Genomic DNA, 27,794 nt, shown 5'->3' with positions numbered 1-27,794 from the left:
CATCAGTGATCTGTAACCATGGAAACAAAATGGAGAAAAGCACTGATTGTTTCCATGGTAACTGGTTGCTAAGGAAGGTCAGTCATTCACAACCTACCTGAGGAATGTGGATCTGCGCCCTATTCACTCAGGGAATTATATCAAGACAATCGGTGTTGAGAGGAGATCAGGACCTCGTCCTCAAAGTCCAGCATGAGCGAAACTCCTCTCTGGCGCAGGTTCCCCACGAACTGAGTCATCACTAATCAGTACGCTTCTACAAAACGAGTAGTCTATTGAGTAATCTGTCATATCTAAGTGACCATCAGCTACAACATGTAGCGACCACATCAACTTGTAACGCGTTTCACGGGAACACTGTCCGCTTCATCAGACAGTTTACACCAGTGATAAAGACAAAGGGGCCCATTTATGAACGAGTGATAAAACGCGTTGCGTATGATAAATGGTGCTCCAGCCAGTCAGCTCCCAACTGTCATTTTTCAACACATGACGGGAGCTGAACACATGACAGATAGGAGCTGATTGGCCGCTGCACTATTTATCATATGCAACGAGTTTTATCATGCATTGATAAATGATCCCCAAAAACTTACAAATCCTGAGGAATAATGCAAGCTGCACCTTTTTCTTGTTTGCAGAGTGCAGACGGAAAGACCATTCTCTATGTGGAATGAAAGTCACTGTGCTGGCACTCTGCAAGGAATACAATATCACATGTATAATAATAGCTCTATCACCAATATCACATGTATAAGAGTAGCTCTATAGTAACATCTCTATCACCAATATCACATGTATAATAATAGCTCTATACTAACACCTCTATCACCAATATCACATGTATAATAACATCTCTATCACCAATATCACATGTATAATAGTAGCTCTATAGTAACATCTCTATCACCAATATCACATGTATAATAATAGCTCTATACTAACATCTCTATCACCAATATCACATGTATAATAATAGCTCTATAGTAACACCTCTATCACCAATATCACATGTATAATAATAGCTCTATAACCAATATCACATGTATAACAGTAGCTCTGTCGTAACACCTCTATCACCAATATCACATGTATAATAACATATCTATCACCAATATCACATGTATAATAGTAGCTCTATAGTAACATCTCTATCACCAATATCACATGTATAAGAGTAGCTCTATAGTAACATCTCTATCACCAATATCACATGTATAAGAGTAGCTCTATAGTAACATCTCTATCATTAATATCACATGTATAACAGTAGCTCTATAGTAACATCTCTATCACCAATATCACATGTATAATAGTAGCTCTATAGTAACATCTCTATCATTAATATCACATGTATAATAATAATATCTCTATAGTAACATCTCTATCACCAATATCACATGTATAATAGTAGCTCTATAGTAACATCTCTATCACCAATATCACATGTATAACAGTAGCTCTATAGTAACATCTCTATCACCAATATCACATATATAATAGTAGCTCTATAGTAACATCTCTATCACCAATATCACAGATATAATAACATCTCTATCACCAATATCACATGTATAACAGTAGCTCTATAGTAACATCTCTATCACCAATATCACATGTATAACAGTAGCTCTATAGTAACATCTCTATCACCAATATCACATGTATAATAGTAGCTCTATAGTAACATCTCTATCATTAATATCACATGTATAACAGTAGCTCTATAGTAACATCTCTATCACCAATATCACATGTATAATAACATCTCTATCACCAATATCACATGTATAAGAGTAGCTCTATAGTAACATCTCTATCATTAATATCACATGTATAACAGTAGCTCTATAGTAACATCTCTATCACCAATATCACATGTATAATAACATCTCTATCACCAATATCACATGTATAATAGTAGCTCTATAGTAACATCTCTATCATTAATATCACATGTATAACAGTAGCTCTATACTAACATCTCTATCACCAATATCACATGTATAATAACATCTCTATCACCAATATCACATGTATAAGAGTAGCTCTATAGTAACATCTCTATCATTAATATCACATGTATAACAGTAGCTCTATAGTAACATCTCTATCACCAATATCACATGTATAATAACATCTCTATCACCAATATCACATGTATAATAGTAGCTCTATAGTAACATCTCTGTCATTAATATCACATGTATAACAGTAGCTCTATAGTAACATCTCTATCACCAATATCACATGTATAATAGTAGCTCTATAGTAACATCTCTATCACCAATATCACATGTATAATAGTAGCTCTATAGTAACATCTCTATCACCAATATCACATGTATAATAACATATCTATCACCAATATCACATGTATAATAGTAGCTCTATAGTAACATCTCTATCACCAATATCACATGTATAATAGTAGCTCTATAGTAACATCTCTATCACCAATATCACAAGTATAATAGTAGCTCTATAGTAACATTTCTATCACCAATATCACATGTATAATAATAGCTCTATAGTAACATCTCTATCACCAATATCACAGATATAATAATAGCTCTATCACCAATATCACATGTATAATATAATAGCTCTATAGTAACATCTCTATCACCAATATCACATGTATAATAGTAGCTCTATAGTAACATCTCTATCACCAATATCACATGTATAATAGTAGCTCTATAGTAACATCTCTATCACCAATATCACATGTATAATAGTAGCTCTATAGTAACATCTCTATCACCAATATCACATGTATAATAACATATCTATCACTATTATCACATGTATAATAGTAGCTCTATAGTAACATCTCTATCACCAATATCACATGTATAATAGTAGCTCTATAGTAACATCTCTATCACCAATATCACATGTATAATAACATATCTATCACCAATATCACATGTATAACAGTAGCTCTATAGTAACATCTCTATCACCAATATCACATGTATAACAGTAGCTCTATAGTAACATCTCTATCACTAATATCACATGTATAACAGTAGCTCTATAGTAACATCTCTATCACCAATATCACATGTATAACAGTAGCTCTATAGTAACATCTCTATCACCAATATCACATGTATAATAACATCTCTATCACCAATATCACATGTATAATAGTATCTCTATAGTAACATCTCTATCACCAATATCACATGTATAATAGTATCTCTATAGTAACATCTCTATCACCAATATCACATGTATAAGAGTAGCTCTATAGTAACATCTCTATCACCAATATCACATGTATAATAACATATCTATCACCAATATCACATGTATAATAATAGCTCTGTAGTAACATCTCTATCACCAATATCACATGTATAATAACATCTCTATCACCAATATCACATGTATAATAGTAGCTCTATAGTAACATCTCTATCACCAATATCACATGTATAATAACATATCTATCACCAATATCACATGTATAATAGTAGCTCTATAGTAACATCTCTATCACCAATATCACATGTATAATAACATATCTATCACCAATATCACATGTATAAAAGTAGCTCTATAGTAACAGCTCTATCACCAATATCACATGTATAATAATAGCTCTATAGTAACAGCTCTATCACCAATATCACACGTATAATAACATATCTATCACCAATATCACATGTATAATAACATATCTATCACCAATATCACATGTATAATAGTAGCTCTATAGTAACATTTCTATCACCAATATCACATGTATAATAACATCTCTATCACCAATATCACACGTATAATAGTAGCTCTATAGTAACATCTCTATCACCAATATCACATGTATAATAACATATCTATCACCAATATCACATGTATAACAGTAGCTCTATAGTAACATCTCTATCACCAATATCACATGTATAATAGTAGCTCTATAGTAACATCTCTATCACCAATATCACATGTATAATAACAAATCTATCACCAATATCACATGTATAATAGTAGCTCTATAGTAACAGCTCTATCACCAATATCACATGTATAATAATAGCTCTATAGTAACAGCTCTATCACCAATATCACACGTATAATAACATATCTATCACCAATATCACATGTATAATAACATATCTATCACCAATATCACATGTATAATAGTAGCTCTATAGTAACATCTCTATCACCAATATCACATGTATAATAACATATCTATCACCAATATCACATGTATAACAGTAGCTCTATAGTAACATCTCTATCACCAATATCACATGTATAATAATAGCTCTATACTAACATCTCTATCACCAATATCACATGTATAATAATAGCTCTATCACCAATATCACATGTATAATAATAGCTCTATACTAACATCTCTATCACCAATATCACATGTATAATAATAGCTCTATCACCAATATCACATGTATAACAGTAGCTCTATAGTAACATTTCTATCACCAATATCACATGTATAATAACATATCTATCACCAATATCACATGTATAACAGTAGCTCTATAGTAACAGCTCTATCACCATTATCACATGTATAATAATAATAATAATAATAATAATAATAATAATAATAATAATAATAATATCTCTATAGTAACAGCTCTATCACCAATATCACATGTATAATAATAATATCTCTATAATAACAGCTCTATAGTAACATCTCTATCACCTATATCACATGTATAATAATAGCTCTATAGTAACAGCTCTATCACCAATATCACATGTATAATGATAGCTCTATAGTAACATCTCTATCACCAATATCACATGTATAATAATAGCTCTATAGTAACAGCTCTATCACCAATATCACATGTATAATGATAGCTCTATAGTAACATCTCTATCACCAATATCACATGTATAATAATAGCTCTATAGTAACAGCTCTATCACCAATATCACATGTATAATGATAGCTCTATAGTAACAGCTCTATCACCAATATCACATGTATAATAACAGCTTTATAGTAACAGCTCTATCACCAATATCACATGTATAGTAATAGCTCTATAGTAACATCTCTATCACTGATGTATTTTCTCTATATAGGTGCATATCTAATTGCTTTTTCTTATATTCCAGTTCTCTGTAACAACAACATCTCTGAGCTGGAGGGGCTGCTGGAGGCACCTGAATATTCTGGCGGAAGTTTCTTTGGTGGTCTGGACTGCACATACACTGTGTCTGTATACCTGGGACATGGAGTGGAGATTCGGGTGGGTGTTATGGGAGTAAAATTGAAATAATACAATTCTTTGTTACATTGCTGGGACAGGTGAGATCCCCATGAGGTAGTGGAGGTAGAAGATTGCATTGCTGGGACAGGTGAGATCCCCATGAGGTAGTGGAGGTGGAAGATTACATTGCTGGGACAGGTGAGATCCCCATGAGGTAGTGGAGGTGGAAGATTACATTGCTGGGACAGGTGAGATCCCCATGAGGTAGTGGAGGTGGAAGATTACATTGCTGGGACAGGTGAGATCCCCATGAGGTAGTGGAGGTAGAAGATTGCATTGCTGGGACAGGTGAGATCCCCATGAGGTAGTGGAGGTGGAAGATTACATTGCTGGGACAGGTGAGATCCCCATGAGGTAGTGGAGGTGGAAGATTACATTGCTGGGACAGGTGAGATTCCCATGAGGTAATGTAGGTGGATGATTACATTGCTGGGACAGGTGAGATCCCCATGAGGTAGTGAAGGTGGAAGATTACATTGCTGGGACAGGTGATATTCCCATGAGGTAGTGGACGTGGAAGATTACATTGCTGGGACAAGTGAGATTCCCATGAGGTAGTGGAGGTGGATGATTACATTGCTGGGACAGGTGAGATTCCCATGAGGTAGTGGAGGTGGAAGATTACATTGCTGGGACAGGTGAGATCCCCATGAGGTAGTGGAGGTGGAAGATTACATTGCTGGGACAGGTGAGATTCCCATGAGGTAATGGAGGTGGATGATTACATTGCTGGGACAGGTGAGATTCTCATGAGGTAGTGGAGGTGGAAGATTACATTGCTGGGACAGGTGAGATTCCAATGAGGTAGTGGAGGTGGATGATTACATTGCTGGGACAGGTGAGATCCCCATGAGGTAGTGAAGGTGGAAGATTACATTGCTGGGACAGGTGAGATCCCCATGAGGTAGTGGAGGTGGAAGATTACATTGCTGGGACAGGCGAGATCCCCATGAGGTAGTGGAGGTGGAAGATTACATTGCTGTTACAGGTGAGATCATCATGAGGTAGTGAAGGTGGAAGATTACATTGCTGGGACAGGTGAGATCCCCATGAGGTAGTGGAGGTGGAAGATTACATTGCTGGGACAGGTGAGATCCCCATTTGGTAGTGGAGGTGGAAGATTACATTGCTGGGACAGGTGAGATTCTCATGAGGTAGTGGAGGTGGATGATTACATTGCTGGGACAGGTGATATTCCCATGAGGTAGTGGAGGTGGAAGATTACATTGCTGGGACAGGTGAGATCCCCATGAGGTAGTGGAGGTGGAAGATTACATTGCTGGGACAGGTGAGATTCCCATGAGGTAGTGGAGGTAGAGGATTACATTGCTGGGACAGGTGAAATTCTCATGAGGTAGTGGAGGTGGATGATTACATTGCTGGGACAGGTGATATTCCCATGAGGTAGTGGAGGTGGAAGATTACATTGCTGGGACAGGTGAGATCCCCATGAGGTAGTGGAGGTGGAAGATTACATTGCTGGGACAGGTGAGATTCCCATGAGGTAGTGGAGGTGGAAGATTACATTGCTGGGACAGGTGAGATTCCCATGAGGTAGTGGAGGTGGATGATTACATTGCTGGGACAGGTGATATTCCCATGAGGTAGTGGAGGTGGAAGATTACATTGCTGGGACAGGTGAGATTCCCATGAGGTAGTGGAGGTGGATGATTACATTGCTGGGACAGGTGAGATCCCCATGAGGTAGTGGAGGTGGAAGATTACATTGCTGGGACAGGTGAGATCCCCATGAGGTAGTGAAGGTGGAAGATTACATTGCTGGGACAGGTGAGATCCTCATGAGGTAGTGGAGGTGGAAGATTGCATTGCTGGGACAAGTGATATTCCCATGAGGTAGTGGAGGTGGAAGATTACATTGCTGGGACAGGTGAGATTCCCATGAGGTAGTGGAGGTGGATGATTACATTGCTGGGACAGGTGAGATCCCCATGAGGTAGTGAAGGTGGAAGATTACATTGCTGGGACAGGTGAGATCCCCATGAGGTAGTGGAGGTGGAAGATTACATTGCTGGGACAGGCGAGATCCCCATGAGGTAGTGGAGGTGGAAGATTACATTGCTGTTACAGGTGAGATCATCATGAGGTAGTGAAGGTGGAAGATTACATTGCTGGGACAGGTGAGATCCCCATTTGGTAGTGGAGGTGGAAGATTACATTGCTGGGACAGGTGAGATTCCCATAAGGTAGTGAAGGTGGAGGACTACATTGCTGGGACAGGTGAGATTCCCATGAGGTAGTGAAGGTGGATGATTACATTGCTGGGACAGGTAAGATTCTCAGGAGGTAGTGGAAGTGGAAGATTACATTGCTGGGACAGGTGAGATTCTCGTGAGGTAGTGGAGGTGGAAGATTACATTGCTGGGACAGGTGAGATTCCCATGAGGTAGTGGAGGTGGAAGATTACATTGCTGGGACAGGTGAGATCCCCATGAGGTAGTGGAGGTGGATTATTACATTGCTGGGGCAGGTGAGATCCCCATGAGGTAGAGAAGGTGGAAGATTACATTGCTGGGACAGGTGAGATCCCCATGAGGTAGTGGAGGTGATAGATTACATTGCTGGGACAGGTGAGATCCCCATGAGGTTATGGAGGTGGAGGACTACATTGCTGGGACAGGTGAGATTCCCATGAGTTAGTGGAGGTGGATGATTACATTGCTGGGACAAGTAAGATTCTCAGAAGGTAGTGGAGATGGATTCTCAGGAGGTAGTGGAGGTGGAAGATTACATTGCTGGGACAGGTGAGATCCCCATGAGGTAGTGGAGGTGGAAGATTACATTGCTGGGACAGGTGAGATCCCCATGAGGTAGTGGAGGTGGAGGACTACATTGCTGGGACAGGTGAGATTCCCATGAGGTAGTGGAGGTGGATGATTACATTGCTGGGACAGGTAAGATTCTCAGGAGGTAGTGGAGGTGGAAGATTACATTGCTGGGACAGGTGAGATTCTCGTGAGGTAGTGGAGGTGGAAGATTACATTGCTGGGACAAGTGAGATTCCCATGAGGTAGTGGAGGTGGAAGATTACATTGCTGGGACAGGTGAAATTCTCGTGAGGTAGTGGAGGTGGATGATTACATTGCTGGGACAGGTAAGATTCTCAGGAGGTAGTGGAGGTGGAAGATTACATTGCTGGGACAGGTGAGATCCCCATGAGGTAGTGGAGGTAGAGGATTACATTGCTGGGACAGGTGAGATTCCCATGAGGTAGTGGAGGTGGAAGATTACATTGCTGGGGCAGGTGAGATCCCCATGAGGTAAGAAGGTGGAAGATTACATTGCTGGGACAGGTGAGATCCCCATGAGGTAGTGGAGGTGGAAGATTACATTGCTGGGACAGGTGAGATCCCCATGAGGTAGTGGAGGTGGAGGACTACATTGCTGGGACAGGTGAGATTCCCATGAATTAGTGGAGGTGGATGATTACATTGCTGGGACAAGTAAGATTCTCAGAAGGTAGTGGAGATGGATTCTCAGGAGGTAGTGGAGGTGGAAGATTACATTGCAGGGACAGGTGAGATTCTCATGAGGTAGTGGAGGTGGAAGATTACATTGCTGGGACAGGTGAGATTCTCATGAGGTATTGGGGGTGGGGGATTACATGTCTGGGACAGGTGAGATTCCATGAGGTAGTGAAGGTGGAAGATTACATTGCTGGGACAAGTGAGACTCCCATGAGGTACAATAGGGGAGGTGGAGGATTACATTGCTGGGACAGGTGAGATCCCCATGAGGTATTGGCTGGAGGACTACATTGCTGGGACAAGTGAGACTCACATGAGGTACAATAGGGGAGGTGGAGGATTACATTGCTGGGACAGGTGGGATTCTCATAGTGCAGTACTCCATGTCACAGCAGACTGACGGGAAACACTTATATAAAGATTCTTGCACGTTTACAGGTGGAGAAATTGAACCTGTCGAAAGAGGAGGCTCTAAGTATAGAGGGATTAGAAGAGGACCATCGCTTCCTTCTGGCCAATGAGACCCTGATGGCTGAGGGTCAGGTGATTCGCAGTCCAACCAATCATATTGCAGTGCGCTTCCAAACTTACCGCGCAACCAGTCCGGGCGCATTCAAACTGCGTTATCAAGGTAATAACATTATAGCCCCTCCCAAATGACTATGATAATCTCTTAGCCCCTGTCCTGTATTTGCAAAACTAAACATCAGGCGAAAGTGAATGGCTGTGTACATAAACATTTCCGATGCGATGCGTATTTGTAAATTGACGTAATTCCTGCTTGAAATGATGTTGTCATCACAGGAATTCTTACTAGATTTAGGTGCATTACTGGGTCATGTTTTTGCAGATAAAAAATTCCCATTTACTCAATTGTACGTTATCTTAAATACTGACGTGATAAAAATCTTAAAGAACTGATCTGGAATATAAAAAATAAGAATTTACTTACCGATAATTCTATTTCTCGGAGTCCGTAGTGGATGCTGGGGTTCCTGAAAGGACCATGGGGGGGGGGTAGCGGCTCCGCAGGAGACAGGGCACAAAAGTAAAGCTTTTACAGGTCAGGTGGTGTGTACTGGCTCCTCCCCCCATGACCCTCCTCCAGACTCCAGTTAGGTACTGTGCCCGGACGAGCGTACACAATAAGGGAGGATTTTGAATCCCGGGTAAGACTCATACCAGCCACACCAATCACACCGTACAACTTGTGATCTAAACCCAGTTAACAGTATGATAACAGAGGAGCCTCTGAAAGATGGCTTCCTAAACAATAACCCGAATTAGTTAACAATAACTATGTACAAGTATTGCAGATAATCCGCACTTGGGATGGGCGCCCAGCATCCACTACGGACTCCGAGAAATAGAATTATCGATAAGTAAATTCTTATTTTCTCTATCGTCCTAAGTGGATGCTGGGGTTCCTGAAAGGACCATGGGGATTATACCAAAGCTCCCAAACGGGCGGGAGAGTGCGGATGACTCTGCAGCACCGAATGAGAGAACTCCAGGTCCTCCTTTGCCAGGGTATCAAATTTGTAAAAATTTACAAACGTGTTCTCCCCTGACCACGTAGCTGCTCGGCAGAGTTATAATGCCGAGACCCCTCGGGCAGCCGCCCAAGATGAGCCCACCTTCCTTGCGGAATGGGCCTTAACAGATTTAGGCTGTGGCAGGCCTGCCACAGAATGTACAAGTTGAATTTTGTTACAAATCCAACGAGCAATCGACTGCTTAGAAGCAGGTGCACCCAACTTGTTGGGTGCATACAGTATAAACAGCGAGTCAGATTTTCTGACTCCAGCCGTCCTTTAAATGTATATTTTTTAAGGCTCTGACAACGTCCAACAACTTGGAGTCCTTCAAGTCGTCTGTAGCCGCAGGCACTACAATAGGCTGGTTCAGGTGAAACGCTGATACCACCTTAGGGAGAAAATGCGGACGCGTCCGCAGCTCTGCCCTATGTCGAATGGAAAATTAAATAAGGGCTTTTATAAAACAAAGCCGCCAGTTCAGATACTCTCCCGGCCGAAGCCAGGGCCAGTAACATAGTCACTTTCCATGTGAGATATTTCAAATCCACATTCTTTAGTGTTCAAACCAATTGGATTTGAGGAAATCTAAAACTACATTTAGATCCCACGGTGCCACCTTAGGCACCACAGGAGGCTGTATATGCAGTACTCCTTTGATAAAAATCTGGACCTCAGGGACTGAGGCCAATTCTTTTTGGAAGAATATTGATAGGGCCGAAATTTGAACCTTAATAGATCCCAATTTGAGACCCATAGACAATCCTGATTGCAGGAAATGTAGGAAAACGACCCAGTTGAAATTCCTCCATCGGAGCACTCCGCTGCTCGCACCACGCAACATATTTTCGCCAAATACGGCGATAATGCTTCGCGGTGACTTCCTTTCTTGCCTTTATCAAGGTAGGAATGACTTCTTCTGGAATGCCTTTTCCTTTTAGGATCTGGCATTCAAACGCCATGCCGTCAAACGCAGCCGCGGTAAGTCTTGAAAAAGACAAGGACCCTGCTGAAGCAGGTCCCTTCTCAGAAGTAGAGGCCACGGATCGTCCGTGACCATCTCTTGAAGTTCCGGGTACCAAGTCCTTCTTGGCCAATCCGGAGCCACTAGTCTTACTCCTCTTTGCCGTATAATCCTCAATACCTTTGGTATGAGAGGCAGAGGAGGAAACACATATACCGACTGGTACACCCAAGGTGTTACCAGCGCGTCCACAGCTATTGCCTGCGGATCTCTTGACCTGGCGCAATACCTGTCCAGTGTTTTGTTGAGGCGAGACGCCATCATGTCCACCATTGGTTTTACCCAACGGTTTAATAGCATGTGGAAAACTTCTGGATGAAGTCCCCACTCTCCCGGGTGAAGGTCGTGTCTGCTGAGGAAGTCTGCTTCCCAGTTGTCCACGCCCGGGATGAATACTGCTGACAGTGCTATCACGTGATTCTCCGCCCAGCGAAGGATCCTGGCAGCTTCTGCCATTGCCCTCCTGCTTCTTGTGCCGCCCTGTCTGTTTACATGGGCGACTGCCGTGATGTTGTCCGACTGGATCAACACCGGTCTTCCTTGAAGCAGAGGTTCCGCCTGGCTTAGAGCATTGTAGATTGCTCTTAGTTCCAGAATGCTTATGTGAAGAGACTTTTTCAGGCTCGACCACACTCCCTGGAAATTTCTTCCCTGTGTGACTGCTCCCCAGCCTCTCAGGCTGGCATCCGTGGTCACCAGGATCCAATCCTGCATGCCGAATCTGCGGCCCTCCAATAGATGAGCCTCCTGCAACCACCACAGAAGGGATACCCTTGTCCTCGGCGACAGGGTTATCCGCAGGTGCATCTGAAGATGCGACCCTGACCATTTGTCCAACAGATCCCTTTGCATGGAATCTGCCGAAAGGGATTGCTTCGTAAGAAGCTACCATTTTTTCCCAGGACTCTTGTGCATTGATGTACAGACACCTTTCCTGGTTTTAGGAGGTTCCTGACCAGGTCAGATAACTCCTTGGCTTTTTCTTCGGGAAGAAAAACCTTTTTCTGAACTGTGTCCAGAATCATCCCCAGGAACAGCAGACGAGTTGTCGGCATTAATTGGGATTTTGGAATATTCAGAATCCATCCGTGCTGCTTTAGCACCTCTTGAGATAGTGCTAAACCCATCTCTAGCTGTTCTCTGGACCTTGCCCTTATTAGGAGATCGTCCAAGTATGGGATAATTAATACGCCTTTTCTTCGAAGAAGAAATATTATCTCGGCCATTACCTTTGTAAAGACCCGAGGTGCCGTGGACAAACCAAACGGCAGCGTCTGAAACTGATAGTGACAGTTTTGTACAACGAACCTGAGGTACCCCTGGTGTGAGGGGTAATTGGAACGTGGAGATACGCATCCTTGATGTCCAAGGATACCATAAAGTCCCCTTCTTCCAGGTTCGCTATCACTGCTCTGAGTGACTCCATCTTGAACTTGAACTTCTTTATGTACAGGTTCAAGGACTTCAGATTTAGAATAGGCCTTACCGAGCCATCCGGCTTCGGTACCACAAAAAGAGTGGAATAATACCCCTTCCCTTGTTGTAGAAGAGGTACCTTGACTATCACCTGCTGAGAATACAGCTTGTGAATGGCTTCCAAAACCGTCTCCCTTTCTGAGGGGGACGTTGGTAAAGCAGACTTCAGGAAACGGCGAGGTGGCTCTGTCTCTAATTTCAACCTGTACCCCTGAGATATTATCTGCAGGATCCAGGGATTTACCTGCGAGTGAGCCCACTGCGCGCTGTAATTCTTGAGACGACCGCCTACCGCCCCCGAGTCCGCTTGCGAAGCCCCAGCGTCATGCTGAGGCTTTTGTAGAAGCCGGGGAGGGCTTCGGTTCCTGGGAAGGAGCTGCCTGTTGCTGTCTCTTCCCTCGTCCTCTGCCTCGTGGCAGATATGAATAGCCCTTTGCTCTCTTATTTTTAAAGGAACGAAAGGGCTGCGGTTGAAAGGTCGGTGCCTTTTTCTGTTGGGGAGTGACTTGAGGTAGAAAGGTGGATTTCCCGGCCGTAGCCGTGGCCACCAAATCCGATAGACCGACCCCAAATAACTCCTCTACGCATCGCCTGTCCACTGTCGTGTCCATAAAGCTCTTCTGGCCGAAATGGACATAGCACTTACCCGTGATGCCAGTGTGCAGATATCTCTCTGTGCATCACGCATATAAAGAAATGCATCCTTTATTTGTTCTAACGACAGTAAAATATTGTCCCTGTCCAGGGTATCAATATTTTCGATCAGGGACTCTGACCAAACTACCCCAGCACTGCACATCCAGGCAGTCGCAATAGCTGGTCGTAGTATAACACCTGCATGTGTGTATATACCTTTTTGGATATTTTCCATCCTCCTATCTGATGGATCTTTAAGTGCGGCCGTCTCAGGAGAGGGTAACGCCACTTGTTTTGATAAGCGTGTTAGCGCTTTGTCCACCCTAGGAGGTGTTTCCCAGCGCTCCCTAACCTCTGGCGGGAAAGGGTATAAAGCCAATAACTTCTTTGAAATTAGCAGTTTTTTATCGGGGCACCCCACGCTTCATCACACACGTCATTTAATTCTTCTGATTCGGTAAAAACTACTGGTAGTTTTTTCACACCCCACATAATACCCTGTTTAGTGGTACCTGTAGTATCAGCTAAATGTAACATCTCCTTTATTGCCAAAATCATATAACGTGTGGCCCTACTGGAAAATACGGTTGATTCGTCACCTTCACCACCGGAATCAGTGCCTGTGTCTGGGTCTGTGTCGACCGACTGAGGCAAGGGGCGTTTTACAGCCCCTGACGGTGTTTGAGGCGCCTGGACAGGCACTAATTGAGTGTCCGGCCGCCTCATGTCGGCAAACGACTGCTTAAGCGAGTTGACGCTATCCCGTAATTCCACAAATAAAGGCATCCATTCTGGTGTCGACCCCCTAGGAGGTGACATCCTCATATTTGGCAATTGCTCCGCCTCCACACCAATAACGTCCTCATACATGTCGACACACACGTACCGACACACAGCAGACACACAGGGAATGCTCTATACGAAGACAGGACCCACTAGCCCTTTGGGGAGACAGAGGGAGAGTCTGCCAGCACACACCAAAAAACGCTATATATGACAGGGATAGCCTTATGATTAAGTGCTCCCTTATAGCTGCTTTTATATTAATATATTGCCATTTATTTTGCCCCCCCTCTCTGTTATACCCTGTTTCTGTAGTGCAGTGCAGGGGAGAGACCTGGGAGCCTTCCTGACCAGCGGAGCTGTGACAGAAAATGGCGCCGTGTGCTGAGGAGATAGGCCCCGCCCCTTTTTCGGCGGGCTCGTCTCCCGCTATTTAGTACATTTAGGCAGGGGTAAATATCTCCATATAGCCTCTGGGGCTATATGTGAGGTATTTTTAGCCTTTTTAAAGGTTTTCATTTGCCTCCCAGGGCGCCCCCCCCCCCAGCGCCCTGCACCCTCAGTGACTGCCGTGTGAAGTGTGCTGAGAGGAAAATGGCGCACAGCTGCAGTGCTGTGCGCTACCTTAAGAAGACTGCAGGAGTCTTCAGCCGCCGATTCTGGACCTCTTCTTGCTTCAGCATCTGTGAGGGGGCCGGCGGCGTGGCTCCGGTGACCATCCAGGCTGTACCTGTGATCGTCCCTCTGGAGCTTCATGTCCAGTAGCCAAGAAGCCAATCCATCCTGCACGCAGGTGAGTTCACTTCTTCTCCCCTCTGTCCCTCGTTGCAGTGATCCTGTTGCCAGCAGGAATCACTGTAAAATAAAAAACCTAAGCTAAACTCTCTAAGCAGCTCTTTATGAGAGCCACCTAGAATTGCACCCTTCTCGGCCGGGCACAAAAATCTAACTGGAGTCTGGAGGAGGGTCATGGGGGGAGGAGCCAGTACACACCACCTGACCTGTAAAAGCTTTACTTTTGTGCCCTGTCTCCTGCGGAGCCGCTACCCCCCCCCCCCATGGTCCTTTCAGGAACCCCAGCATCCACTTAGGACGATAGAGAAATAAGATTTTACCAAAGCTTCCCTCCAGCATGCAGCTAGCAGAACCACAGGGGTCCGGTTTCCTGTGCTCCTGCCAAGTGTCAGAGTATCATCCAAAGTGCCTAATTAACAGTCGGAGGGGCAGGAGTCGTCGGAAGTCAAGCTTGTGATGCAGACGTGATACATTTTCCACTTAATATTCCCTCATTTCTGTCTCAGGCACCCAGGTTTTGTCACCTCCTAATCCTCACACCTCCGGCTGAGGCCACTCTCCCATGCCCTCCAGCCAGCAGTGATGTTCTGCAGATGTTCCCTATCAAGTGTTCAGCAATTGTTGACTTGCTACTGACGCGTCTTTCTCCTGTCCCCCCTACCCCCTCCCAGCCTATGTCCTGAGCTGCGTCTTCCCTCCCCGGCCCGAGAATGGGGAAGTCACCGTTACAGACCTCCACCCAGGTGGGGCAGCCAATTTCCACTGTGCTCCTGGCTTCACTTTGAAGGGCGTAGACTCTTTGGTCTGCCTGAACATCACCCGTCCACAGTGGAGTGGAAAACCACCAGTGTGCGCAGGTAAGGAGCGCTAGTTGGGCGGATATGTTGGTAGTAATTGGGATGGGGGCTTATGTGCAACACAGGTGGGCAATCACTAAGGATCATAGATAGTGCCAGAAGGGAGCGCTGTGGGACACAACTAGTCTGCATCTGTTACTAGCGAGTGAAGATCACAGGAGGTTCTCCAGAAGCTTTTGTGTCATACAGAAAAGTTGTACAGTTACTCTTGGGAAGACCTGCTGTGAAGGAACATCTCACAAATCATTGCTGACATAGGGGGTCATTCCGAGTTGTTCGCTCGCAAGCTGCTTTTAGCAGCTTTGCACACGCTAAGCCGCCGCCTACTGGGAGTGAATCTTAGCTTATCAAAATTGCGAACGAAAGATTAGCAGAATTGCGAATAGACACTTCTTAGCAGTTTCTGAGTAGCTCCAGACTTACTCGGCATCTGCGATCAGTTCAGTCAGTTTCGTTCCTGGTTTGACGTCACAAACACACCCAGCGTTCGGCCAGACACTCCTCCGTTTCTCCAGCCACTCCCGCGTTTTTCCCAGAAACTGTAGCGTTTTTTCGCACACACCCATAAAACGGCCAGTTTCCGCCCAGAAACACCCACTTCCTGTCAATCACATTACGATCACGAGAAAGAAGAAAAAACCTCGTAATGCCGTGAGTAAAATTCCTAACTGCATAGCAAATTTACTTGGCGCAGTCGCACTGCGGACATTGCGCATGCGCATTAGCGACTAATCGCTCCGTTGCGAAAAAAAATAACGAGCGAACAACTCGGAATGACCCCCATAGCCCAGAACACATAATCATATGGCCAGCAGGTGGCGCTGTTCTATAGCTGTCCATGGGAAATAGTTTGAGTTACTTTGTGCAAGCAGTTTGGCAACTCTCATGTTTTTATATGAAATGAGACAAAATTCTTTTTTTTTAAATTGTAGATAGATAGATAGATAGATAGATAGATAGATAGATAGATAGATAGATAGATAGATAGATAGATAGATAGATAGATAGATATCTGGTATTGCATCATCCTTTATACAATTATGTCATGTGCTGTGTCTGCCTGACCACTCTGACCAAAGCTGTGATAGCTAGAACTTGGCTTGCTCTGCTGCTCTTTCCTACATACATGGCAGGCTCTTGTTACTGATTCTGCAGACCTTTACTGGTACTTACAGTATACTCCCCTAGGAATGTTGCTCATACGTATTATATGATTTGGGATCGCTGGTGTCCGTATCGGTGCGGCCTCCGCCGGGGCGGGGATAGCGGTGTTTATTTATTTATTGCTTATATACTATTGGCCCGAGGCGGCACATTATGGGATGGTTGGTATGTTAGCACATAATATTGGCTCAATGTCTTATATAGTTTATGATCTATTTTTTTGTTTTGTTATTATTATTATTATTTATATACCTTGCATTAACTCTGTTATAATTTGTATTGTACGCTACTTATTTGATGCTCATATGTCTTATTTGTTATTATACTGTTTATGTGACTCTTTCTTAAACTACAAGACACATGACAGCACTGATACTAGTAGTTGGGTGCCGGGAGGGTAACAAGGTTCCTGTATATGTGTCCCCAGCAGCCTGTGGGGGTGTAATACGTAACGCCACGGTGGGACGCATTGTGTCACCTGATGTCACTGCAAACCATGCCAATAACCTGAGCTGCCATTGGCTGATTGAGGCATCAGAGGGACAGCGACTTCACCTGCACTTTGAGAGGGTCTCATTGGATGAGGACAATGACAGGTCTCTCTCTCCATATACTGTCTCTGTGACCTCTGGCTGTCTCTCTCTCCCTATACTGTCTCTATGACCTCTTCCTGTCTCTCTCTCCCTAAACTGTCTCTGTGACCTCTCCATGGGGTAAATTTACTAAGGTGGGAGTTTTTTTAGAACTGGTGATGTTGCCCATAGCAACCAATCAGATTCTACTTAAGCTGCTTCTAGAAGATAATAGATACAATCTGATTGGTTGCTATGGGCAACATCACCAGTTCTAAAAATCTCCCACCTTAGTAAATTTACCCCTATGTCTCACTCTATACTGTCTCTGTGACCTCTCCCTGACCCTCTGTCCATATACTGTCTCTATGACCTCTCTCTGTCTCTCTCTCACTATACTGTCTCTGTGACCTCTCCGTCTCTCTCTCCCTAAACTGTCTCTGTGACCTCTCCCTGCCTCATTCTGTACTGTCTCTGTGACCTCTCCCTGTCTCTCTCTCCCTATACTGTCTCTGTGACCTCTCCCTGTCTCTCTCTTACTATACTGTCTCTGTGACCTCTCCCATTCTCACTCAATACTGTCTCTGTGACCTCTCCCTGTCTCTCTCACTATACTGTCTCTGTGACCTCTCCGTCTCTCTCTCCCTAAACTGTCTCTGTGACCTCTCCCTGCCTCATTCTGTACTGTCTCTGTGACCTCTCCCTGTCTCTCTCTCCCTATACTGTCTCTGTGACCTCTCCCTGTCTCTCTCACTATACTGTCTCTGTGACCTCTCCCTGTCTCACTCTATAATCTCTGTGACCTCTCCCTGTCTCTCTCCCTCCCTATACTGTCTCTGTGACCTCTCCCTGTCTCTCTCACTCCCTATACTGTCTCTGTGACCTCTCCCTGCCTCTCTCCCTCCCTATACTGTCTCTGTGACCTCTCCCTGCCTCTCTCTCACTGTACTGTTTCTGTGACCTGTCCCTGTCTCTCTCTCCCTAAACTGTCTCTGTGACCTCTCCCTGTCTCACTCTATACTATCTCTGTGACCTCTCCCTGTCTCTCCCTATACTGTCTATGTGACCTCTCCCTGTCTCTCTCTCACTATACTGTGTCTGTGACCTCCCCGTCTCACTCTATACTGTCTCTTTAACCTCTCCCTGTCTCACTCTATGCTGTCTCTTTGATCTCTCCCTGTCTCACTCTATACTGTCTCCTTGACCTCTCCATATCTCACTATACTGTCTCTGTGAACTCTCCCTGTCTCACTCTATACTGTCTCTTTGACCTCTCTCCCGGTCTCACTCTATACTGTCTCTGTGACCTCTCCCTGTTTCTCTCTCTCCCTATACTGTCTCTGTGACCTCTCCCTGGCTCACTCTATACTATCACTGTGACCTCTCCCTGTCTCTCCCTATACTGTCTATGTGACCTCTCCCTGTCTCTCCCTATACTGTCTCTGTGACCTCTTCCAGTCTCACTCTGTACTATCACTGTGACCTCTCCTTGTCTCTCCCTATACTGTCTCTGTGACCTCTACTTGTCTCTCTCTCCCTATATTGTCTCTGTGACCTCTCCCTGTTTCACTCTGTAATATCTCTGTGACCTCTCCCTGTCTCTCTCTCTCCCTATACTGTCTCTGTGACCTCTCCCTATCTCACTCTGTACTGTCTCTGTGACCTCCCCCTGTCTCTCTCTCCCTATACTGTCTCTTTGACCTCTCCATCTCACTCTATACTGTCTCTGTGACCTCTACCTGTCTCTCTCTCCCTATACTATCTCTGTGACCTCTCCCTGTCTCACGCTATACTGTCTCTGTGACCTCTCCCTGTCTCTCTCTCCCTATACTGTCTCTTTGACCTCTCCGTCTCACTCTATACTGTCTCTGTGACCTCTACCTGTCTCTCTCTCCCTATACTGTCTCTGTGACCTCTCCCTGTCTCTCTCTCCCTATACTGTCTCTGTGACCTCTCCCTGTCTCTCTCTATACTGTCTCTGTGACCTCTCCCTGTCTCTCTCTATACTATCTCTGTGACCTCTCCCTGTCTCTCCCTATACTGTCTCTGTGACCTCTCCCTGTTTCACTCTGTAATATCTCTGTGACCTCTCCCTGTCTCTCTTTCCCTATACTGTCTCTGTGACCTCTCCCTATCTCACTCTGTACTGTCTCTGTGACCTCCCCCTGTCTCTCTCTCCCTATACTGTCTCTTTGACCTCTCCGTCTCACTCTATACTGTCTCTGTTACCTCTACCTGTCTCTCTCCCTATATTGTCTCTGTGACCTCTCCCTGTCTCTATCTCACTATACTGTCTCTGTGACCTCTCCCTGTCTCTATCTCACTATACTGTCTCTGTGACCTCTCCCTGTCTCTATCTCACTATACTATCTCTGTGACCTCCCTCTGTCTCATTCTATACTGTCTATATGACCTCTCCCTGTCTCACTCTATGCTGTCTCTGTGACCTCTCCCTGTCTCTCTCTTCCTATACTGTCTCTGTGACCTCTCCCTGTCTCTCTCTCCCTGTGCTGTCTTTGTGACCTCTTCCAGTCTCACTCTATACTTTCTCTGTGACCTCTCCCTATCTCATTTTATACTGTCTCTGTGGCCTCTCCCTATCTCATTCTATGCTGTCTCTGTAGCTATATCTGTATTGTCTCTATAGCCCTTCACCTCTTTCTGTGCGGGGTACACTGGGCTCCACAAGGATAGACATTGGGGTGTAGAGTAGGATCTTGATCCGAGGCACCAACAGGCTCAAAGCTTTGACTGTTCCCAGAATGCACAGCGCCGCCTCCTCTATAACCCCGCCTCCCAGCACAGGAGCTCAGTTTTGTAGTTGGTTCTGCAGTAAGCAGGCACATAACAGAGGGGCTGCTCCAGGCAGCCCTGAGAAAAGCTTTTTTTGAAGAAAAAAGTGAAGATTTCAAGGGCAGCAGCGGTGGTAAATGTCAGAAGACATTCACTGCTGCAGCTCCAGCTCTCCCCAGCGGCGCTGTACACTCCCGAGCCCTTGTTGGCGGGTAACTACAGCAGGAGGCTCCGGTTTTCTTCACGTCAGGCACACATGATGGGGGCTCTCCGGGATCCCGTGGCCGCGCTTCAGGAGGTGGTGAGTGGGTCCCGCTTGCGGGACCCGGTCTTTATCGCGATCCAGCGCGGTCAGTATGAGGCGGGCCGCGCGCCCTGGCGGTGGACACTGTGGCAGTACAGGCGATCCCACTAGATCACCAGGGCATGGGTGCAGGTCAGATTTTCTCTCTAAACCATTTTCAGTAGCCCACAGTACCCGGTGGTTTTGCCAGCAGGGGGATAAGGCTTAGACCTGAAGCCCCTCCCCCAGCCCCAGGGCGCCATTTCCCGCAAATGTTCCCGCCCTGGAGCTGCATATCTGTCTCTCCCTCACTCCCTGTCAGTCTCTGGGCGCCATTATCTCTCAGCTTCACTGTTCCTGGGACTGCTTGGGCAAATCCTCCTATGTAAAGCCGCCTGGTTGTCAGTGCTGTGACTTTACATGACACTTAAATATACTACCTGCCTTTTTAGACAGTGCTAGTTAAGAAAGAGTGCATTTAGTCAGGGTTTTCTAGTACAATTACCCTGTGATATACATCCAGTTCTTACTGTGCAGTGTTATATCTATTGACTATATAGCTATATATATAAGCTAGTCCAGTGCAGTATTATTGTTAGTAATAACCTCTGCATTGTACAAACTGTGACTATCTGTGTGTGCATTAGATAGCTGAGTGGTGTCCATTTCATGTCTTTCACTCAACTTGCTATCCCTATATTCTATAACCTGAGGGGGCTTGGTGCGTCAGGTGTTATTTAATATAGGATTTTCACAAAGATATACTTTAATACGTATTTTTCTCTGTGATTTAGTCACCATATCTCTCCTTTATCTCTGCTAGTGCTGAGTACACTGTGCAGGGGTTTGGGTAAGAGGTATTGTGCTGCTGCCAATTGTACTGTGTTACCTGATACTGCAAGTTATATCATGTCTGCTTCTGAGGGTAACGGTTCTGGGGCTGAACACACTGCCGGTGTTGCTGAAGCCACAGATCCCTATGAGGAGACTATAGCAGCTGTGGGCTCTGGTTCTGGGGGCTCCTTGCCCCCCAGTGGGACTGTGGCAACGGAGGTACATAATGACCCATCGTGGGCCGTTTTTTCCACGCTTCTACATACGCTAGTTAATAAACTAACACCCCCTATGGGACCCCCAATGCTGGTACAACCTTATGTGGTCCCCGCAGCTAACCCGCCGTGGGCGGACGATTTATCTGCTCAATTGAAGAAGTTGAACCAGTCCCTGACTACTAAAAAGTCTGACCATTGCTCGCCTAAGCCCAAGGGGTCCTCTAAGTGAGCGCTTGTCTCCTCACAATCCACTGCTGTCACTGACACCTCGTCTGATGAAGACGGCACATATACTGACCCCTCAGGTTCTGACTCAGATACGGCTGATGGGGAGGGTAGTTCACATGTGGATGTTCCTGATCTTTTGGAGGCTATTAAGTTAATTCTACAGATTACGGATGATCCCGAGCCATCCGTCCCTCCTAAGAAACCAGATAGGGTCCAATGTCAGAAGGTGGTTAAACAAGTTTTACCTCACTCTGACCACCTAGTGGATATACGTCAGGAACCCTGGGAAAACCCGGGTACGAAGTTTGTGCCTCAAAAGAAGATGCTGACTCGCTATCCCCTCGCACCAGAGTTGTCTAAGAATTGGGAAACGCCTCCTCCAGTAGACTCACATGTGGCTAGGATGGTGGTTTCCTCAGCACTACCTGTCACTACCGCCACGTCTCTAACAGAGCCTACGGATAAACGTGTGGAGGGTTGTCTTAAAGCGATTTACACCCTCACGGGTGCTGCACAAAGGCCCACTATTGCAGCAACATGGGCTGCAGAGGCTATTGAAGCATGGGCCTTGGAGTTAGAAGCTGAAATCTCTTCTGACCATGCTAGACAATGCTTGTCATATATTGTCACAGCTTCTCGCTATATTAAAGAGACAGCTTCTGATGCCGATATCCTAGCAGCCAAGGCCTCTACTACGTCAGTCCTGGCTTGCTGGATATTGTGGCTGAGATCCTGGTCTGTGGATATGGACTCTAGAAAAACCCTGGAGGTACTCCCTTTCAAGCGAGATATTCTGTTTGGGGAGGACTTAAATAAGATAGTGGTTGACTTGGCTACTGCCAAAACTGCCTGTCTGCCAAGTACCGCTCCTTCTGTGTCGAAGGCTAAAGGTACTTCCTTTCGCCCCTTTCATCCTTCAGCTAAAGCAAAAGATCAGGCGTACAACAAGCAGGCCCGCACTTCCAAACCTGGTAAGCCAAAGCCAAAAAGAGCCTGGGCGGCCCGTCAGCCAGCTTCCAAGGCCGATAAGCCTGCCGCATGACGGGACGGGCTTCCCCCTGGGGGATCCCAGGGTGGGGGGCCGGCTTCTAGGGTATACCCAGGAATGGTTGAAGACCACTTCAGATGCCTGGGTTCGGGAAGTTGTCACTCGAGGTTACGCCATAGCCTTCAACAACCGACCCCCTCATCGATTTTGCCAGACAGACATCCCATTGGACCAGACAAAGGCAAACACTCTGCATTCGGTGGTACAGACCTTCCTGGATACAGGAGTCGTAGTACAGGTGCCTCTTACGCAGAGGGGCCGGGGGTACTATTCTCCGCTGTTTCTAGTCCCGAAACCGAATGGGTCCTCCCGGCCCATTCTCAACCTCAAGCATTGAACAGGTTTGTGAAGGTTACCAAGTTCCGTATGGAAACCCTTCGCTCTATAGTTCTGGCCTTGGAACCTGGGGACTACATGGTCTCCCTGGACTTACAGGATGCTTACCTGCATATTCCTATAGCAGCGTCACATCAGCAATACCTGAGGTTTGCTATTGGCAACCTCCGTTACCAGTTTCGGGCATTACCTTTTGGTTTAACAACGGCTCCGCGAGTCTTCACCAAAGTTATGGCGGTGATGACGGTGGTACTCCGCTGTCAAGGGGTCAGGATACTGTCGTATCTGGACGACTTGTTAATCCTGGCAAATTCCCCAGAACATCTCCTACGTCATCCTGATATGACGGTCTGGTTTCTACAAGCCCATGGGTGGCTCATCAACTGGAAGAAATCCTCCCTGATCCCTGCTCAGAGCATGGTGCATCTGGGAGCGCTATTGGACACTCACAACCAGAGGTTGTTCTTGTGTCAGGAGAAACTCCTGAAGCTTCAGGACAGGATTCGTTGCTTCCTTTCTCGTCCGCAAGTGTCGATACATTCGGTGATGCAGGTGCTGTGCCTCATGATATCAGCATTCGACATGGTGGAGTATGCTCAATTCCATTCTCGCCCCCTCCAGAGGCTGATTCTAGCCAAGTGGGACGGCCTGCCTCACCGGATCAGGTCTCAAATGATCTCATTGACTCCGGAGGTCCGTCTGTCGCTGCTCTGGTGGCTCCAGGACCAACAATTGTGCAGGGGCCGTCCCTTCTGGCTATCCAACTGGGTCCTGTTGACGACAGATGCCAGTCTAAGAGGTTGGGGCGCGGTGCTGGAGAAACACTCCCTTCAGGGTCGGTGGACCAAGGAGGAGTCCCTCCTCTCTATCAACATTCTGGAATTGCGGGCGGTCTTCAATGCATTGAACCTAGCCCAGCATTTAATTCAGAACCGTCCTGTTCAAGTGCAGTTGGACAACGCCACCACAGTGGCTTACATAAATCATCAAGGCGTCTGGCAATGGAGGAAGTATCACGGATTCTACATTGGGCGGAACGCCATCTACCGGCCATATCGGCAATCTTCATTCCGGGAGTCCTGAATTGGGAAGCGGACTTTCTCAGTCGTCAGGACGTACATGCCGGCGAGTGGGGCCTCCATCCAGAAGTGTTTCAACTCCTAGTGGAAAAGTGGGGTCTTCCAGACGTAGATCTGATGGCGTCTCGACACAATCACAAGGTTCCAGTCTTCGGAGCAAGGACAAGGGATCCTCAAGAGGCATTTGTGGATGCGCTGGCGGTGCCGTGGAGGTTTCGGCTGCCGTACGTGTTCCCTCCGGTGTCACTCCTGCCCAGGGTAATTCGGAAGTTCAAGCAAGAAAAAGGAATTCTGCTTCTCATAGCTCCTGCGTGACCCAGACGGCACTGGTTCTCAGACCTGCAAGGCCTATCGTCAGAGCGTCCAATTCTACTTTCACAACGCCCAGACCTCCTCGTTCAGGGCCTAGCCCGGCTGTCTTTGACGGCGTGGCTCTTGAAGCTTCCATCTTAAGGGCTAAGGGGTTTTCTGAGGCGGTCATTCAAACTATGTTGCGGGCCCGGAAACCGGCTTCGGCTCGGATTTACTATAGGGTCTGGCATTCTTACTTTGTTTGGTGCGCATCTAACGATTATGACGCTTCCAAGTTTAGTATAGACAAGTTGTTGGCTTTTCTTCAGCAGGGCCTGGACTTAGGCCTACGTCTGGCCTCCCTCAAGGTTCAAATATCTGCCTTGTCGCTGTGGTTTCAGAGAAAAATTGCGACCTTACCTGATGTGCATACCTTTACTCAGGGTGTGTTGCGTATCCAACCTCCCTATGTCCCGCCTGTGGCTCCTTGGGACTTGTCGGTGGTTTTGGAGGCGTTACAAGAGTCTCCGTTTGAACCTCTTGGTTCAGCTGATCTTAAGTGGCTTTCCCTTAAGGTGGTGTTTCTGCTGGCTATTGCTTCAGCTAGAAGAGTGTCGGATTTGGGTGCCTTGTCCTGTAGTTCCCCATATCTGATATTTCAGCGTGACCGGGCGGTTCTTAGGACTCGTCCCGGATATTTACCACCTTAACCAGGAGATTGTGGTTCCGGCACTTGTTTCTCCTGATCTGTATCCCAAAGAGAAGTCTTTGGATGTGGTACGGGCTCTCCGTATATATGTGAAGAGAACTGCTTCCATTAGGAAATCTGATTCTCTTTTTGTACTGTTTGGATTTCACAAACGGGGCTGGCCTGCTCACAAGCAGACTTTGGCCAGATAGATTAGAATGGTGATTGCACATGCTGATGTGAGGGCTGGTCTGTCGGCTACTGCTCACATTACGGCCCATTCTACTCGGTCTGTTGGACCTTCTTGGGTGGCCCGCCCAGGGCCGGTGCAAGGTTTCTCAGCACCCTAGGCAAATTTTCAGTGCACCCCTCCCCACAATGGGGGTAATTCCAAGTTGATCGCTGCAGGAATTTTGTTAGCAAATGGGCAAAACCATGTGCACTGCAGGGGGGGCAGATGTAACATGTGCAGAGAGAGTTAGATTTGGGTGGGGTGTGTTCAATCTGCAATCTAAATTGCAGTGTAAAAATAAAGCAGCCAGTATTTACCCTGCACAGAAACAAAATAACCCACCCAAATCTAACTCTCTCTGCACATGTTATATCTGCCTCCCCTGCAGTGCACATGGGGGGTAATTCCAAGTTGATCGCAGCAGGATTTTTGATAGCAATTGGGCAAAACCATGTGCACTGCAGGTGGCGCAGATATAACATGTGCAGAGAGAGTTAGATTTGGGTGGGGTGTGTTCAAACTGAAATCTAAATTGCAGTGTAAAAATAAAGCAGCCAGTATTTACCCTGCACAGAAACAATATAACCCACCCAAATCTAACTCTCTCTGCACATGTTATATCTTCCTCCCCTGCAGTGCAAATGGTTTTGCCCAAAAATCCTGCTGCGATCAACTCGGAATCACCCCCAATACCCAGCCCACCAGGTGAAAAAGTGCGAAGGCTGCATCTTATGGGCGGTATTCAATTTTTTCTGCCCCATTCTACACACGTTCTGTTTCTGCTGACGGGTGTGGCATCATCATTTCAGCTCGCTACCCCTGGGGTAGCGAGGCCCCCTAACCCTTTATACAGCTAAACCTGATTACTAAGGGCACGATATGTGCAATAACGGGGATCACTTTAGAAAGGATATTGGGCGTGACATATCATTTGAATACCGCTATAAGTTCCACAGACACTTCCTGATAATATTAGTGCTGCGCGAAAGAATATTTTCTTAACATACAATTTGACGGCACACAGGGACCATATGACCCATCCAGTCTGTCCTTTAGGGTTTTGGACTAGAGAGTATTAGGGTTAGTTTACTGGTTTGGACAAGGATATTAGGGATAGGGTATTAGGGTTGTTTTGGCGATTTGGGTTAGGGTATTGGGTTAGTTTGGGGATGGGGTTAGGGTATTAAGGATAGGATATAGCGTTGGTCTATCAGTTTGGTTTAAAGGGGTTAGGATTAGGGAGAGATCTGGCTATAAATTTAGAAAGGTAGCCGGAGGGCAGCGGGTGGATGTTTCCCTTGGAGATGCACTCATGCACGGGGTAGTGGCTGCCGGCAGAGGCGTAACTAGGGTTGATGGCACTTACTCTATCAGTTAACCGCCAAGCCCTCCTGCCACCCCACCCCCACCCCCACACACCATATAGAGATAATCAAAAGGCAGGTGCCACGAGCAGCTGCAGGGTCCAGGTGAGGTGCCCGCTGCACTAATGGCAGGGTGTAAGTACTGTTGGTGTCAGGGCCAATAGTGACATGGGGAGGGAGAGAGAAAACGAGACATGGGGGAAAGAGAGGGACATGGGGGAAAGAGAGAGAACGAGACATGGGGAAAGCGAGACACGGGGAGAGAGACATGGGGGAAAAAAGAGAGACATGGCAGATAGATACACAAATAATGCCCCCTTCACTGCCCACCTCACAGTTTGACATACTGCCCCATTAATCTCCCATAATAACAGCACCACTCCTCCCCACCTTTCTTCTCCTCTCTCCAGCTCCAGTGCTGGAGAGGGAGTTACAATTCTGCATCAACTTTCCCCTCAGCAATGAATGTGCTGGAATGCACTTGGAGGGGGGAGATATGCAGTGACAATGCCAACGCAGGACAGTGTGAGGGAAGAGAGAAGCCTGCTCGCCCAACTGCACTTCCGGGGTCAGCCTGCAGCGAGTGGGCTTCAACCTTGTCCTGCTGACAGAATGAGAGAGGTGTAGTGCAGCCACATCACTAACCTGAGTGAGGCCAGTGAACAGGGGATCCGCGGCACTGTTAGGACCAGCATCAGAATAAAATGATTTTCCATCTTGGGAATGGTGGTATTTTGGGGTTGGCACCCCAAAGGAGGAAGAAGGATGAGAAGTAGGGGTGGGTCTGTGAAAATAGAATGCTGCTC

The 27,794-nt window shown here is 46.0% G+C and overlaps 1 protein-coding gene across 4 annotated transcripts in view; it reads left to right on the top strand.

Moving 5' to 3' along the window:
* Nucleotides 1-27,794, top strand: part of SEZ6L2 (seizure related 6 homolog like 2) — a 174,366-nt gene that overhangs the window by 20,615 nt on the left and 125,957 nt on the right. For 2 of the 4 annotated variants that reach the window (XM_063935257.1, XM_063935259.1), the window contains exons 4-7: nucleotides 5,113-5,246; nucleotides 9,191-9,383; nucleotides 15,673-15,858; nucleotides 17,450-17,618. In XM_063935257.1, coding sequence (XP_063791327.1) covers nucleotides 5,113-5,246; nucleotides 9,191-9,383; nucleotides 15,673-15,858; nucleotides 17,450-17,618 — 682 coding nt within the window. The remainder of the gene's footprint in view (nucleotides 1-5,112; nucleotides 5,247-9,190; nucleotides 9,384-15,672; nucleotides 15,859-17,449; nucleotides 17,619-27,794) is intronic. The other 2 variants (XM_063935258.1, XM_063935260.1) reach the window with 2 other exon arrangements.

Source organism: Pseudophryne corroboree, chromosome 7 (assembly GCF_028390025.1).
Source record: "Pseudophryne corroboree isolate aPseCor3 chromosome 7, aPseCor3.hap2, whole genome shotgun sequence".
NCBI classification, from domain to species: Eukaryota; Metazoa; Chordata; class Amphibia; order Anura; family Myobatrachidae; genus Pseudophryne; species Pseudophryne corroboree.
Note: the sequence above shows the minus strand (reverse complement) of the source record. Positions and strands in the feature narration are given on the sequence as shown.